The sequence below is a fragment of the Cebus imitator genome, unplaced genomic scaffold, assembly GCF_001604975.1.
Source record: "Cebus imitator isolate Cc_AM_T3 unplaced genomic scaffold, Cebus_imitator-1.0 Scaffold26, whole genome shotgun sequence".
Lineage (NCBI taxonomy): Eukaryota > Metazoa > Chordata > Mammalia > Primates > Cebidae > Cebus > Cebus imitator.
Window position 1 is genome coordinate 4,123,120 of NW_016107341.1, and position 17,898 is coordinate 4,141,017.

General features: G+C 32.7%; 1 protein-coding gene across 8 annotated transcripts in view; it reads left to right on the forward strand.

Annotated features, from left to right (window-relative positions):
- The window catches only part of PCLO (piccolo presynaptic cytomatrix protein), a 409,272-nt gene that overhangs the window by 185,047 nt on the left and 206,327 nt on the right, over positions 1–17,898 (forward strand). For all 8 annotated transcript variants that reach the window (XR_005199165.1, XR_005199164.1, XM_037736537.1 and 5 more), the window contains exon 4: positions 8,525–9,238. Coding sequence is in view for 6 of the 8 variants with exons in the window: in XM_037736537.1 (XP_037592465.1) it covers positions 8,525–9,238 (714 nt within the window). In the remaining 2 variants the exon portion in view is untranslated. The remainder of the gene's footprint in view (positions 1–8,524; positions 9,239–17,898) is intronic.

The following is a 17,898-nucleotide window of genomic DNA, read 5'->3' on the forward strand; positions in this document are numbered from 1 at the left end:
AATTCTTTTTTGCTTTGATGTAATTATTTACACATGCAAAATCAATATACAGATCTTATAATAAAGATATGCCTCTATAAAAGCAGAGGAATGAGAAATGATTACATTTTTAAAATTAACTTGACACACATACAACATAAATGATTATTTTTAAAGCTGTTGATTATTTTTATACCACACTTATCATACATAAATAGCTATCAACCTCAAACTTAGTACATTAGAAAAATTAATGGCAAAAAAATGCCAGGAACCCAGAGATAAGCCTTTCTTCTAAGTCTTATATTTTTGCTTTAGTACAGTTAGCTAAAATCAATGCAGTAATTTGTATGATTTCCCAAAAATTTAGTGCATCATTGGTTACCAGTGAGAAATCAACTGTGCCCTTGGAATTGTCCTTTATATGCACTGGTAGGTGATTAATCTAGTGAATCTGATTAAACTCAAACCAGGTAGACTACTTGGTTGAAGAATTTTAATGAGCTCACCCTTTCTCTTCCTACTGGCCTCTATCTAGATAGAAAGACAGATTGACAGACAGGAAAACATTACAGGGGAAATGAATATTATTTAATTATCTATAGAAATAAAGATGTATAAACGTGTGTGTGTGTATTCAGAAAATTCAGATACATTCAGAACATTATATATAACTAGATATAGATAGATCCATAAATATACATAATGGTTTGAATGTCTGTGTCCCCCCAAAATCATATAATGAAATCCTAATCCCCATGGTGAAGTCTTAGGGGGTGGAACTTTTTGGGAGGTGATTAGGTCATGAGGGTAGAGTCCTCATGAATATGATTAACGCCTTTATACAAGAGGCCTGAGGAAGTTCACTCAACTTTTCCACTATTTGAGGACACAGCCAGAACACAACATCTGTGAACCAGAAGTAGGCCCTCAGCAGACACCAAGTCAACACCTTGATCTTGGACTTCCTAACCTCTGAAACTATGAGAAATAAATTTCTGTTGTTTATAAGCTACCCAGTTAATGATTTTGTCATAGCAGCCTGAGACGACTAGGACCATATATATATATATATATATATATATATGTATATATACACACATATATATATATATATGTGTGTGTGTGTGTGTGTATATATAATATATATATATGTGTATATATATATGTGTGTATATATATATATGTGTGTATATATATAATATATATATGTGTATATATATATATAATATATATTTATAAGACATATATATCTTTATGTGTATGTGTAACATATGTATTTATAAGATATAATTATCTTTTTTTTTTTGAGATGGTGTCTCGCTCTGTCACCCAGGCTGGAGTGTAGTGGCATGATCTCATTGTGATCTCCACCTCCTGGGTTCAAGTGATTCTCCTGCCTCGACCTCCGAAGTAGCTGAGATTCGGGTGTGCCCATCACCACACCCGAATAATTTTGTACTTTTAGTAGAAATAGGTTTCCACTGTATTGGCCAGGCTTGTCTTGAATTTCTGACATCAGGTGGTCTACCCACTTCTGTCTCCCAAAGTACTGGGATTACAGATATGAGCCACTGCACCCAGCCATATATATCTTTTTAAAAGAAAACTAAGCATATGATTTTCTTCAGATCTGTCAAAATTGTATTAATGTAATAATTCACAGATATTTAAATTAATACATTTTCATTTATATGTTATTTATGTAATAGTATTTAAAACATCAAAAATTCAGAAATTGTTAGTTTGAGGAAAAAAATATATATAAATTATGATGAGAAAGCAACCAGAAACATGATTCTGGTTTAGTCAAAAGTGACACAAAAAAAGTATCAATCAAGAGTATGAAATCATATTCTAAATGTAGTTTTAATATCTGGTTGTAATATACATAATTTTAGCTGGCATGTTGGTATTTATGAAAATATCTGTTAATGTATTTTACATTACACAGAAACCTACATTGCAAGTTTTTTATTTTTAATCTGCCTTCTGCTGAATGCAAGTTTCTAGTGAGGAAAACAAAGAGACTTCATTTGGTATATGGGAGCATGAGGTTCTGCAGAAATAAACATGTAGATATGGGATGGGAAGGTACATGACCACTAATCAACTTAGACCGAGGAGTGGTAACTCCACTACAAGTTTCTAACAGTATCCTGTATCCTATTAGATTGTATTATTAATTTATATTCTTCACATTGAGTAATTCCCCTGGAAGTTAATATTTATGTTGACTTCTTATTTTTCAAAACTGTATTCATATACATATTTATGTTCTAATACAATTTGATATAATCTTATGTCTAAATATGAGGAAGAACCTTAATCATTCAATTGCGTATTTTGAACATGAATTATTCTGGTGTCAGTGGTTGTAAAAGAAACAAAATATGACTGAAGCTACACATTCTAGGTAAAAGAAGGTAATGATAAAAGGACTTGACACGTATTTCATTTATTTTTGCAAGGGACAGAGTAAGCATAGAATGATAACAAATACATCATTATGTACACTTACAAATGCAGTCTCAGGAATGATCATAGATTTCTAATGTCTGATTTTGTAATCTGAACAATTGATTGTGTAGTCTGGAAAAAGAATGTATCAGTTGTGAATTCAATCCTTCTCCCTTTTGTAGATGACATAAAGGGAATGAATTTATGACTAAAAAACCCAATTATCAGAATGTCACATTGAATTATAAGAATCATGGATCTGAGTTGAATAGAACACCATATTGCCGAGATTATAAATAACATTTATAAAAATGACAAGTTACAGGTAACATTGCTCCTCAATTGGTATATTTGTCCATGAGTATAAGAGTGAATTCTAAGCAGTTTATTAGTGTAATTATTTCTCTGATTAAGCGATATTCTGAATGATAAGAAAATAAATAAACAAAAATGTGTAAAATTTTTGCTGAGTCAAAAGCTTCATAGTGGGCAGGGAACTTGATGTTATAGTACCAGTCTCCTTGACTGCTTGGATTCCTTTACAGATTTTTGAAAAGTGACCTACCTACTCTTTGACTAAATATTTCAATGGATAGAAACAATATAAGCTTCCTAATTAGCTCACCCGATCTTTAATGAAATTAAATTTTAAGGTACTGTTTACAAGATTTCTCCAGTACAATTATCAATGCTCATGTAGGTTTTGTTACCATCATTTCCTTGCCATTTTAAGTTTAAAAGCAAACTTTAAATCTGCTGCAGGTCTTATTACTATGCTTCAGAAAAGATCCTTAGAAAAATAAATAGGCAGCCCTGAAGTTCTGAGATTTTCCTTAATGGTATTGTTGCTATAGTTACAGCTGAAATGTTATATAAAGCAAATCGCTTTATGATGGAAAAATGCTGAGTAGCACAGTAGCATCCCTTCTCTGGGTTTTTATTGCCTTCATTTCCTACTTTCCTTCTTAAGATTAATGGATTTTTTGAGCATTGTTTTGTTTTGAACAAACTGTTGAATTGATTTTAAAATAAATGTGTTTTATTAATATGTACTAGCTGACAATTGAATAAATTTGAGTATTTTCTGATCAGTGTGGTGTTATTTTATATATGCTACTTGTCAGAACTTTTCCTACTTGAAGGTGAATTTTGATATCCTGATTATTAAGGGTAAAGTACTGAATAAATAGTGATTGTTTCATAGTTTTGAGGCCTTTGAGTTTGTTTATATTTAATAATAATATAGATGAATCATAAACTTTTCTTGTCTTATACCATTAGAGCATATTCATAATAGCATATTCAAAATATATTTAAAAATCACAGGAAAACAAATGGCAACAATCTTAGATCATCCATAAGGATGATTAGTATGTTGTCTAAAAAGCATCCTTAAGCATCTAAATTTTTTATTTTTCTATATAGTAAACTCAGTAATATAATAGAGATGTTCTCAGTGCACATACACACACACTCACACACACACACACACACATGGTTGGGGCAAAAGTAATTGTGTGTTTTTTAGTAAGGAAGAAAATTGTACTGGAGAAATCTTGCAAGCAATACCCTAAAATGAAATTATATATATATATATATATATTTGTGTAAAAATATATCTATACACATATAAATATATAATGCAATTTTATTTTATAGATATGTCTCTTATTTGACATAATAGACAACCAGCAGTTTTACGTGTATATATATATTAGACGTACACATAAAATTGCTAGTTGTCTTACTATATTTATAAGAAGATATTTCAAAGCTAAAACTATAACTCATTTGATACTTAAACTTAAGGCAAAATATGAATAATCATGTGCATCACAATTATAACTGTTATAGGAAGAGTTAATGCTATGTCTGGCTAAATCTTTTCAGCTAGCAAAAGTCATATGGCATTGATATATTATTCATTGAGTTGTTACATAAGTGAAATAATTTTGTTTAATTGATTTCCAGGTTGCTACTGGACTAGAAACAGTATGAAAATGTAATGGTGTGGCTATTTAGGAACTCAGAATATAGATAACATATTTGGACCTATAAATACAATATTTCTGAATCAAATTCCTGAGTACAGTGATATTAAAATCTTTGGATTATTTTTGTTAAAGAATGAAAAAAAATTGTGACCTATAGATAGTTATATCTTACGTAGGTAGTTATAGAGTATTTCAAAAATTTTGGTAGAAGTAAATTTTTCTGGTCAGTTTATAATTAATGATGATATGATAATGATGATGACTCATATTGTCCAAAATAAACTTTCTTGGAAATTTACTGCTATTCTTTTTTACTTGCTATGAAAATCCTGATCAGTCTTTCCTGCCTCATTTCTACTTTGTATTTTACCTAGCCTCTGCCTTTTCCTCCAGTGATATGCCTATGCTCCCCACTTAGTAAACAAAATTTGAATTCATATATTTAAATAAATATAAAATTTTTGGTGTTACTTTAGAACTTTGTTCCCTTTCAACTATTTATTGATGTTATAACTTCCTCGGATTGCTGAATTTGTCAACATTTTACCTTTGGTTCTAGGGTTACAGAAAAGAGAAGAGACACATGAGAACTAGTTCATCATTTCTAATTGTTGAAAAATGTATTCTTTTGTGGCTTATATTTTATCAAATTGCTTATGTTTCAAACTAAATTCATCAGAAAATCATGTTATATTCATTCCATCCTTTCCATTTTCTCTAATGGTTTCTTTCTGCCTCTAGATTTAGTGTTTACCAACATAGGCAGGTAACCACATTTTACCAGACTGATCATAACAAAGCAGATTTTACTCCTTTCAGAAACCTTCACCGGATTCCAATTTATTCCACAAAATGCCTACTTGTGGCAATTAAGTGCCATTTATTTGGCAATAAGTGCCACCTAAGAGAGAATCTCAACTTGCGTCTTCAACCTTATCTTCCATTACCTTCTTACAGCTGAACAATAAGTTTATTATTTAATTTTTATCTAGATTGGGTCAAATCTAGTGTTTTTAATCATTGGCTTTTTGCAGGTATGTGTTATATGATTTTTGCTGTGCCTCATCTCTTAACTTAATGATTGAATTTCAACATGAATAAAATAATAAGGCCTTAGCCTGATGTTGTATTTACATTTTGACTGATTGCTATCAAATATGAATAGATTTTTGCATTTCATATTTCAATTATGTCAAATAGTGACAAGACATATTTTTGGGAAAATTGATTTATTTCACATTCACAATTTATTGACCTATCTATTTTAAAGCCAAACCTTCTTGGAAAATATCTAACTAGAAGTGGTATCTCCCTCTTCTGCATTGCAACACAATATTTTTGCCTCTTTAGTTGTTTTACTGCATATTTTACTTATTTTCACCCATGCTTCATTTCTTCTACTTGAATGTAAGTTCCTTGATGAAATAACCTTTGCATATACACTTCTTAACCAATAGATATAAACAGAATAGATATATATGGAATAGATATATGAATGAATTGTGTTGTCATTATTTGATGTAATAGAAATATTAGTTTCCAATTTAATTTTAGGGACAATTAGTCAAAGTGTAAGGTCCAAAGAATTAGGCTGGCTGCCTTCTTTTATTTACAATGAAAATTAGCCATGCATTCAAGAGACTTAGTATAGCAACATCATGTTAAAATTAATTGCGAAATAGCAATTATTTAAAATGATAGGTTTAACTGAACATGGATGGCAATTTAAGCAAAACATTAATCTGAAATAGCCAATGAGGCTCTCAGGATAAGATCTTTAATCTCTCAGGTTTACACTATTGCCTTCTGTTTCCAATACAAACCTTAGTACTTTAGTAGTTATTACCACTTTATAGGTTTACCAAACATTACTTTAAATTGGGACAATGAAATATTTTATGTGACAAAGCAAATTACATAGATGATACCTTTTATTCTCACACCTAAATTTAGAATGGTAGGAAAATAATGACTATAACCTTGAAATTATCACTATGTTTTATTTTCTCAACACATTTTTTCTTGTGCCAAAAGCCATGTACTATTGTGTCATCATATGCTGTAAAGTAGCAAGAGATGGCAATTTTGTAAGAATAATTTGTCTTTGTCCCCAAAACTCCAATAAAATAGTCACACTTTTTTAAATGACAAAAATTTCCAATGAAATGAAACCTGTATTTCTGGTATATTAAAATATCCTAACTTATTTACAGTAGAACATGGCTTATGAGGATGCTTAATATATACCTGTATTTGGTTTTTAGAATCCATGTGGCAAAACAGCACAGTAATGCAGCCATTCGTACCTGTTTTTGTTTTTTAAAAAGTCAGGCTCTGAATGAAAATATCTGAAGATGTGGCTCAACCAAGTAATTGTTTTTAAAACCACATTATAGATTAAGATTGATTTTTTGTAGGTATTATGGAAGTTCTTCCTTCAGGGACGGTTCAACACAACAGCTAGAACTTTTAGTACTTAACATAATGAATCAAATCTTTCTTTCCTATGACTTTTATAAAAAGACATTAATTAAAGAAAGCACACAATTCACTTCAGAGCTCCTTAGACATGAAATTAACAAGAGAATTGATATCAAGTGATTATATACACAAAAAGCAAGTGAGTCCATATATATCCTAATATTTTATTGGCAGCATTTTACCACAGATACAGAATTGACTTTTGTCTTTACTCTTTTAGATCTGCAAATAAGAATTATAATGGCTTACAGATTGCAAAATAATCTTAGTTATTAGGCAATATTGTTAATGTTTCTGAAGTAATTGGAATCTGAAGTAAGAAATGAAACTTAGATCTCTGATAGTATTCTAGAGCAATAAGTGAGTTTTGTCTCTAAACAATTTAAGATAAGTAACTGGAAAGAGTGAGCCAGCATGAAAAGTGATTTGAAATTGAACTTCTCAGAGTACAATGCAACACATGAAAGCAATATTATTTTTATGACACTCTAACCCTATGCCTTACAGAATGGGTACACATTAAATTGTAACAATTAGAATGACACACAGTGTTTACTTTTTAAATATTAGAATAGATATAATGTAAGAAAAAAACAACACACATCATTCAGAAGGGAATCTTTAATAGTATTATTCTAACATAATCTGTCTCCTGTGTGATTATTTGTCATGTATTCTTGTCAGAGAGTAGTTTTTAGTCTTTAGTTTGCAAAAATTCTTAACCAGTTTATCAAAAAGGCAGGTCCTCCTTTTTCTTCCCCCAGGATTCTGCTAAAATTGTTTTGGTGTAACTCCTAGGAATTTGTATGTCAAAGGACCCTATCAGTTGATTCAGGGCAGGTGGGCACAGTTTAGACACTGAAGAGCAGAGATATCAGAAAATGCTTTAGTCAGCAAATCAGAATACTCAGGGAAAAAGATAACGAACAATTGAGCCTTGGAGTACTTCTTGTTCAACTGCATGAGGAAATGTGATTAGTATTAAGAATGAAATTATGTTCATAATCTGGTAGCAGGTAGAGAAATATGCACAAGTGATTCTTGAGAACTATCTGTACCTGTAAAGCTCTACTCTGAAAGGTAGAACTATATTTGGCCCAAGCCAAGAGATAGGAGATGATAGGCTAGATCCTAAAAGAACTTTTGATTAATCGGTTATTACAAAGATAATCATTATGAAATGTAATAGTCTTTGAATAAATTTTGGATGCAAATACTAACTTTGAAGGAATCAGGCTTTAAAATAATTTTATTTGGAACAAATGCAAATTTTTTGTCTTCTTGAAAATGAACATTTCTCTGGGTTCACATTTAATGCAATATTTTTCATTTTTTTTCCCTCATTTAATGAAGATAGTGAATTGCTAGTCTCTAGAAATTCTATACAGTTTTAGATTTCAAATAGCTTTTTTGTAATTTTAAAAAAATTACTGTGTCATTGATTTGGAAAACAGTGACCCACCTTCTCCATATACAAAAACAGCAGCTAGGATTTACCAAATTTTTACTTTGGTAAAATCACAGGAAAAGATACATTAAGATACATTTAATCTGTTTATTGTTTTTATTTTATTATTATTATTTATTTATTTATTTATTTATTTTTGCAGATTCAAGAATGGCTTTGTTTAAATTGCCAAACCCAGAGAGCAATATCAGGACAGCTTGGAGACATGGGCAAAATGCCACCTGCACCATCAGGACCCAAAGCATCTCCCATGCCTATTTCTACAGAACTACCACCTCAGAAAACAGCAGAGCCTCCCCAAGTAAAATCAGCGAAAAAGGAGGAACAAGAAGTAAAAACAGAAGCTGAAAAAGTCATTCTAGAAAAAGTAAAGGAAACAATATCAATGGAAAACGTTCCCCCTATGGTAACCACAGATCAAAAACAAGAAGAGAGTAAGCTAGAGAAAGACAGAGCTTCAGCTCTTCAAGAAAAAAAGCCACTCCCTGAAGAAAAAAAACTAATCCCTAAAGAAGAAAAGATATGTCCTGAAGAAAAAAAGCCACTCTTAGAAGAAAAACCAACCCCTGAAGACAAAAAGCTACCCCCAGAGACAAAAACTTCAGCCCCAGAAGAACAAAAACATGACTTACTTAAATCTCAAGTACAAATTGCTGAAGAAAAGCTGGAAGGTGGAGAGGCTCCAAAGACAGTGCAAGAAGAGAAACAACGACAGACCAAGATGGAAGATTTACCCTCTGGCACACCTCAGAGTTTACCTAAAGAAGATGATAAGACAATCAAAACAATAAAAGAACAGCCACAGCCACCATGCTCAGCAAAGCCTGATCAGGTGGAACCTGGGAAAGAAAAAACAGTAAGTTATATTTTACTAACTTCTCACAGTCTCATTGGGAAATTACTAATTTTTAACCTAGAGTATACAAGTTGCTCAATGGTAGTTATGTAAGTGAAATTCTTCAAACAGTAAATGACATTCTTTTTTTTTTTTTTTTTTTTTTTTTTGAGACGGAGTTTCGCTCTTGTTACCCAGGCTGGAGTGCAATGGCGCGATCTCGGCTCACCGCAACCTCCGCCTCCTGGGTTCAGGCAATTCTCCTGCCTCAGCCTCCTGAGTAGCTGGGATTACAGGCATGCACCACCATGCCCAGCTAATGTTTTGTATTTTTAGTAGAGACGGGGTTTCACCGTGTTGACCAGGATGGTCTCGATCTCTTGACCTCGTGATCCACCCGCCTCGGCCTCCCAAAGTGCTGGGATTACAGGCTTGAGCCACCGCGCCCGGCCCAGTAAATGACATTCTTAAGGAAGTATAACAATTGTTTACTATATTGAAAAGCTTTTGTTTTTTTACAGCTTTATAAAGCATAAATGCAACATTTATTTCACTGTTTCTTACGCCTATCAAATAATCTATCAAAATCATATAGAGTGATAAAAAAGATTATCTAGTTTTAAGTTGTTTTTTTCTTTACTATAGACATAAAAATTAGTATCCTCCTTTAAGATAAAATAATGTGTTTTTATGTATGTTTCTCTTGACTTAACCATGTGTTTACATAAGCGTCAATAAGGCTTTTCCCAGTTGAAATCATTTTAAGGTGTGGTCAGTCATAAGTGATTGCAAAAAAAGAAAAAAAAAACTAAAATCCAAAGCAAAAGTCATTGTAAAATTTCACAAAGCAGTTTAATATTTACAGGATTTTTAACATAAAATCAGTTTTATTCAATGTGTTTAATATTGAAAGGTTATTTACAATCAGGATAATTTGGAAAAATATTTTATTTAATAAAATTTTCATTTAACCCATTTTAGCCAATATTTTCACAAGCAGTTATATCATTTTCAGAGGAACTCTGATATTTTTTGGTGCTGTAAGAGATCTTACATAATACCTAATTGAATAAATTTAATTCCCAGAGGACAGCAATGATTTACCAGGAAATTAAATAATTTAATAGTATTAAAATTCCAACTAGAAACTATAGTTTGTTTGACTATGATTCAATGGTGTTTTGTTATAGTTTTAACCCATGCTTACTAACCCATCTCTGCTGTGTGATGCATCACACATTATCAGAGTAAATCCTACTCTCTTCCTTAAATGAGTTTTAGCAGTCAAAGAGATGCCTATATGTATTCTCCATTCTAATGACTGAATCTAGCCACCACTGCCACAAATTTCTTCTCCTAGCTAACCTTTGCAGAGCTTGATGCTTGGTACTGTTTGTCCCTTTGTGAAACTATCTATGGCTTTCATGACCCTCTACTTTCCTTCTCGTTTTGTTTTTTGGATCATACTTTATGAAATCTACTTTGACTATTTCTATGATTTCTCTTTGCCAATTCCAAATGATGATTTTCCTTGTTTTTCTTTGAGTTGTAGCCTCATTCCTCCTATGGGAGCTATGTGAACAACTTTTGAAGCCACTTATGTACCTCTTGTCCCTCTTTTGAGTGTTAGACCTGCATTTTCAAGTACCTAATAGATAGTTCCACTTGAAAACCACTGTGTAAAGGCAAACTCAATGTGTCTGACTCTTACTTCTCTATAGAAACAGCTTCTGCTTGTAATTTTCTATTGCACCATCATGCGCCTGTCTCCTGTCTCCCAGTTACTAATCTTCTGGGTGATTTAAGCTGTCTTCTTATCTGCTCTTTGTTCTCCACATTCAAGGTATCACATTTCTGTCTATTAGCTCTTGTTCCTCAGGGCACCACCTTACTTACTGCTTTCTTGACCTTTTGCCAATTATTTGAGCAATCTAATTACTAGTTAGGATGCCTTCCTTTTCTCCCTTCTCCAGCCTATAGCTGTCAGGTAAGTGTTTTCTAGGGTTCAGATAATTTAGCTTCCCCACTCAGATATTCCTAAAGATTCCCTCTGGTGTTTTAAATATGTTCCAAACAAGAAGTCTTCAAATATTTTGTGAATGCACTCCTTTTTATTTATTTTATACCTATATCACTTTATTACTTTTTCTTTTATTATACTACCTCAATATGTGTATATGTATTTATTTATACATTTTATGTATGTACTATTTGACTAATATATTATTTACCTTATAAAAATAATAAAATAAAAAAATTCACAAAGAATAGAGAATAATTCAGTGAAATAAACTGAAATTACCATTTTTATTATATTCATTTAAATGTAGATATTATATACTGATACATTTGATCACCTTAAAAAGTGATTAATAATGTTATTTTAGAGAGAGCACTGATTATGGCTTAATATTTTTTAAGATTTTGGTGTAAAATTTTATAAAATAGTTATTTGAAATTCAGCTTCAAAGTTAAGCTTATTTTGGTCCTTTAATGTTCAGTTTTAATGGCTATCCAGAGGAGAAAAAAAGATAATTAAAAAGGATATGCTAGAAATGGAAGAAATATATCACAGATTGTTCTCACTAAATATTGCTACCTTTTTTAAAATTATGGATTTGGAAACCAATTATGAAAAAAAACAATTGGCAATTACACAAATAAATGTTGGTCTTCCTTAATACCAATCATTTGTGTTTGTTAACTATCAGAAGATGTAGGGCTTTTAAAATACTTCTTCAACAAATGGTTTTAAAACCCATTGGATTTCTTTGGAAGATTTTTAAACAGATTAAAGTATCCTCTTTTAAAGTTTGTTAAATGAGCAGATATCATGATAACTTTTAAAAGTGACATGTTATTTTATATAGCATAATCATATGATGATTTTCAAATATTTACCTTTAAAGAGCTGTTTCCACATTATAATTTTCTCAAAGAAACAGATGTTTATTTTTCTCTAAATATCTAATACCCAGCATACTGCTGACAACTGGTGTTTACTTTCTTGATATCTAATAAGTATTGTATTACGGAAAAGCTCTTATCCTCTATTTTCATTAAAAAGGGTCAAATCTTCACCTTCTGCAGTTTTTTAATGAATTTTCCATGAAATTATCAGTAAAAATCTGTGTCATAGTCAAAAATAATGTCATAGTTATTCTCTGTCTCAGGGCAAAATAAATGTTCTTCAAAATATGAAAGTCTCATTAGCATACAGTTTACTACATCAGTAATATCCGGAGGTACTCTGTCCAATTCTGGCTTACTTGTAGTAAATAAATGTTTTTCATACGTACTGCCATCTCCCTAACTTTGTTCTTTAAATGTATAATTCCAATCAGAAAAAAAATCACTTCTCAATTTTTAATATTTTTTATTAAAATATATTCATTTTGAATTAAATCACTCCACTCCATATGTCCCTCCACTATAACCATATGTCTTCAATGGTACATTTTTCCTCGAGAGTTCACAATGGTAATTCTTTAAGTATTTTATCATTACTTACAGAGAAACGGGGAATATTATAAAATAAGTATGTAAAGAAATCTCAATAATTGGATTCTGTTAGATCTTTTGCTACTTAATTTGTTCTAATAATTTTTCCCCAAAACTGTCCACAATTATTTCTTTGTTTCTTGCAACAGTATTTTCTGACAAAGGGATGTGGTTTGAATTATCACTATATTGATTCCACATGTTTCGTCATTTTTTTCATAGCAAAAAAAAAAAAAAAAAAAAAAATTTCCCATATGTGATTTTTCTTACTAAGCAAGAAAATTCAAAAGAAGATTCCAGATGATTATTATTTAAGGTAATGAAAACTTATGAAGTACTAGAAAATGTATTTGCTGAAAATTACAGCGGTTTGTGATGGTGTCATAATACCACTGGCTTGACTCCAAAGCACGTTCTGTGTTTAGGGTAAGGTTTGCTATTAGCAATAATAGATGCAGAAACAGATTTCAAACAGCTTTCCTGATAATGGCAAGCATTTTTTACAAACTTCAAGTCAGATCTGATTTAATTTGATGATCATTGTTCTTACCTTGTTATGAAAACTGATAAAAAGCTTGCAACAATATGAAAAGTGTCAGCTTTCTTATGAGCGCATGTGTGTATTTCTTACATTACTAGTTTTATCTTATACACATTATTTTTGCAGCAATTTTTTCTACCACTTAGCTATTATAGGAAAGTTGGTTTAGTTAAAACTAACCAATTTATTGTAAGTATAAACCATAGATCTGCATAACTGAACAATAAGCTTCAATATAAAGGCGAGTAAGTGAAGTGGTTGCCTCACTGAACCTTCTCTTCGTAGTTGGTTGCCTCCTTATAACTTCCAGCTTTCTCCTAGGATTCCTCATAGACCGTGTGACCAACTGACATGACAAGTGAGAAAATAGCGTTGTCAATCTGTTGATTAAATATTAGTACAATATAATTTATCTTCTATTTTGGATTTTAAAATACAACTACAATCCTAGTGTCTTCTCATTGTATTCCATTGAAGCACTTTGCATAGCTACCAGGGTATCTGCACCCCACAGCGGAGATTCCTGTCTAAATGGTTTAGTTGGCTTTCTCAGCCTTCTGGAATCTGGCTCCAACACAACTTTCAAGCAACCTCTAACATTCCCCGTGGGGAGAAATTAAAGAAAAACAGCAAAATATGCTTTTGTGTGATTCCTGAATATAGCTTATGCCTTCACCTTTCTGAACCCATTCTCAGTTTTTCTATGTGCATGGATGCTGCACCTTCATATCAACTCTGTCAGAAAAATCCCACCTGAACCTCTGGACTACTTTGCTAGCGCATTTTCATAAGTCTGCCCCTCTGTTCCCTAGTGGTAGTCAGTTTTCCTGATGCAGAATTCACTTCAATGATTAGTTTCTTAATTAGTTTTTAATATACAATCAAAATAATAGTCTTAATTTACCCCTTACTATATTCTGGCTGCTGAGTTAAGTACTTTCTTATTTATACAACTATTAATAAGGTTAATATTATGATAGCTTTAGTAAAGATGGGGAAACCGAATTTCCATTCCCAAGGTCACCTAGCTGGAAGGCAGAAGAACTAGAATTATAGTCCAGCTCTGATTATAAGGACTATGCTCTCACCCACTGCACAGTGGGTGACACTTTTTTCCTATGACACTTTTAGCATACTGGCTTCTCATTATTGTAGTTATCCATCTCTCTTAGCAACTCTTACTGCTATATCAAACACTTGGTATAATATTTTACTCTATATATGTGTATTATTTATTCATTAGTTGTCTTTTGTGTCATTCATTTCTTTGTTGCCACATCATTTTGTCACTTCATTCATACCTATCTTTCTTTTTTTTTTCTTTGAGACAAAGTCTCACTCTGTCACCAGGCTGGAGTGCAGTGGCACAATCTCGGCTCACTACAACCTCCACCTCCGGGGTTCAAGGGATTCTCCTGCCTCAGCCTCCCGAGTAGTCGGGACTACAGGCATGTGCCACCACACCCTGCTAATTTTTGTATTTTTAGTAGACACAGGGTTTTACCACGCTGGCCAGAATGGTCTCGATCTCTTGACCTTGTGATCTATCAGCCTTGGTCTCCCAAACTGCTGGGATTACAGATGTGAGCCATCATGCCCAGCCTCAATACCGTCTTTCAAAATGTGCTTGTTGAATAGCATTAAAATTAATCCTGAAATATAACAATTTGAAATTTACATATACATTTTTAAATTAGTAGTTTAATATTTTAAAAGTCACATTGCTGTAGAATTTTATTTTAACTTATATACATAAACAGAATACTGTTTAAATCTTTATTTGATATAATATATTAAAATACACTCCCCATAGAAACCAAACTTGGGACATTCTTTAGCAAGTACTTTTATTTCTGGTTAAAATGATCTGAAGGTTAGTATTCAAGTTACATATAGCCAACATATTGCTGCATAATCAGAAAGGATAAAAAATAATCAGGTTTTTCTAGTGAGAAGGATTCCCATATTATAGTGCTTAGGTGACAGCACCCGATCTTTCACTCCAGGTCCACTTAATTTTATTGGCTTAATTTTGTTTGGAGTGTTTCAAACACTCAGATCAGAAATCTGCATTAATGTAAACTTTATATAAATTACTGAAAATTTACATTTATTGTTTAATTTTAGACCATCAAAATAAATGGCTTTGGGAAACTTAAACAAAAAATTAACACTGCATCTTTTCTTTCCACAGCTTTTTTTTTTTTCTGAAAAGTATTTATTTTTTATTTTTATTATACTTTAAGTTCCGGGGTACATGTGCGGGTTGTGCAGGACTGTTACATAGGTATACACCTGCCATGGTGGTTTGCTACATCCATCCCCCCATTGCCTATTTTAGGTATTTATCCTAATGTTATCCTTCTCCAATCCCCCCACTCCCTGCTATCCCTTCCTTAGCCTCCCTGCCCCCCAACAGGCCCCAGTGTGTGATGTTTCCCTCCCTGTGTCCATGTTTTCTCTTTATTCAACACCCATTTGCAAGTGAGAACATGCAGTGTTTGATTTTCTGTTCTTATGTCAGTTTGCTGAGAATGATGGTTTCCAGCTTCATTTATGTCCCTGCAAAGGACATGAACTCATCCTTTTTTTACTGCTGCATAGTATTCCATGGTGTATATGTGCCACATTTTCTTTATGCAGTCTATCCTTGAGGGCATTTGGGTTGGTTCCAAGTCTTCACTGTTGTAAATGCAAATACAGTGCTACAGTGAACATACGTCTGCACGTGTCTTTATAATAGAATGATTTATAATCCTTTGGGTATATATCCAGTAATGGGATTACTGGGTCAAATGGATCTAGTTCTAGATCCTTGAGCAATCACTGCTCTGTCTTCCACACTGGTTGCAATAATTTACACTCCTACCAACAGTGTAAAAGTGTTCTTATTTCTCCACATCCTCTCCAGCATCTGTTGTCACAAGATTTTTTAATGATTGCCATTCTAACTGGCATGAGATGTTATCTCAATGTGGTTTTGATTTGAATTTCTCTAATGACCAGTGATGATGAGCATTTTTTCATATGTTTGTTGACTGGATGAATGTCTTCTTTTGAAAAGTGTCTGTTCATATCTTTGCCCACTCTTTGATGGGGTTGTTTTTTTCTTGTAAATTTTTTTCAGTTCTTTGTAGATTCTGGATATTAGCCCTTTGTCAGATAGGTAGCTTGCAAAAATTTTTTCCCATTCTGTTGGTTGTCAGTTCACTCTAATGATTGTTTCTTTTGCTGTGCAGAAGCTCTTAAGTTTAATTAGATCCCCTTTGTCTATTTTGGCTTTTGTTGCCATTGCTTTTGGTGTTTTAGTCACGAAGTCCTTGCCTATGCCTATGTCCTGAACGATATTGCCTAGGTTTCCTTCTAGGGTTTTTATGGTGTTAGGTCTTATGTTTAAGTCTTTAATCCATGTGGCGTTAATTTTTGTATAAGGTATAAAGAAGGAGTCCAGTTTCAGCTTTCTGCAAATGGCTAGCCAGTTTTCCCAAAACCATTTATTAAATAGGGAATCCTTTCCCCATTGCTTTTGTCAGTTTTGTCAAAGATCAGATGGTTGTAGATGTGTGGTGTTGCCTCTGAGGCCTCTGTTCTGTTCCACTGAACTTTATCTCTGTTTTGGTACCAGTACCATGCTGTTTTGATTACTGTAGCCTTGTAGTATAGTTTGAAGCCTCCAGCTTGATGCCTCCAGCTTTGTTTTTTTTTTTTTTTTTTTTTTTTGCTTAGGATTGTCTTGGCTATGTGGGCTCTTTTTCAGTTCCATTGAAGTTTAAGAAGATTTTTTCCAGTTGTGTGATAGTTCAATGGTAGCTTGATGGGGATAGCATTGGATCTATAAATTACTTTGGGCAGTATGGCCATTTTCACGATACTGATTCTTTCTAACCACGAGCATGTAATGTTTTTCCATCTGTTTGTGTCCTCTCTTATTTCGTTAGTTTGTAGTTCTCCTTGAAGAGATCCTTCACATCCCTTCTTAGTTGTATTCCTAGCTATTTTATTCTCTTTGTAGCAATTGTGAATGGGAGTTCGCCTTTGCACAGTTTTATATGTCATCTAGAATTCAGTTCTTACCTTCAATAGTGTTCAAAAAATTTTGTTTGCCTTCAGTATAGAAGGCATTTTTGAAAAGAGCAAAACCAAATTTGCCAGGTTAGATATGTCTTGGCACATTCTCCACTACTAGTGAAGGCCTCAAGATATACCACTATGAGAAGAGATCCAAATGGGGCTCTGTTCCTCACTGCCTCTCAATGACTGGTCTGCAGCTCAATAAATGGTAGGGGGTTATTGGAAGGACAAGGGAAAAAAAAGACTGGAGAGTAAACACTTTGCAGCCTTACCACTTCAAAATGTGCAAGAATCAATTGGGGAAGAAAAATCATTGCAGCATTACCACCACTGGTAAATAATGATGAAATCCTGTGAGGAGAGTGGAGGGAGGAGACCAGGCAGTGAGTGGGAGGAGGAATGGGTGGGTAGGACACAGTACTCAGTGAAGAAGAAAAGCATGAACACAAGGAGAAGGCACATAAGGGAGATTGCAGGGCTGGTATTTTGATATTTATGTGCATTAATTTTCTGTCTAATATCACTTAATTTCCTTGGTTATATTTTATATGTCTGGTCCTAATCTCTT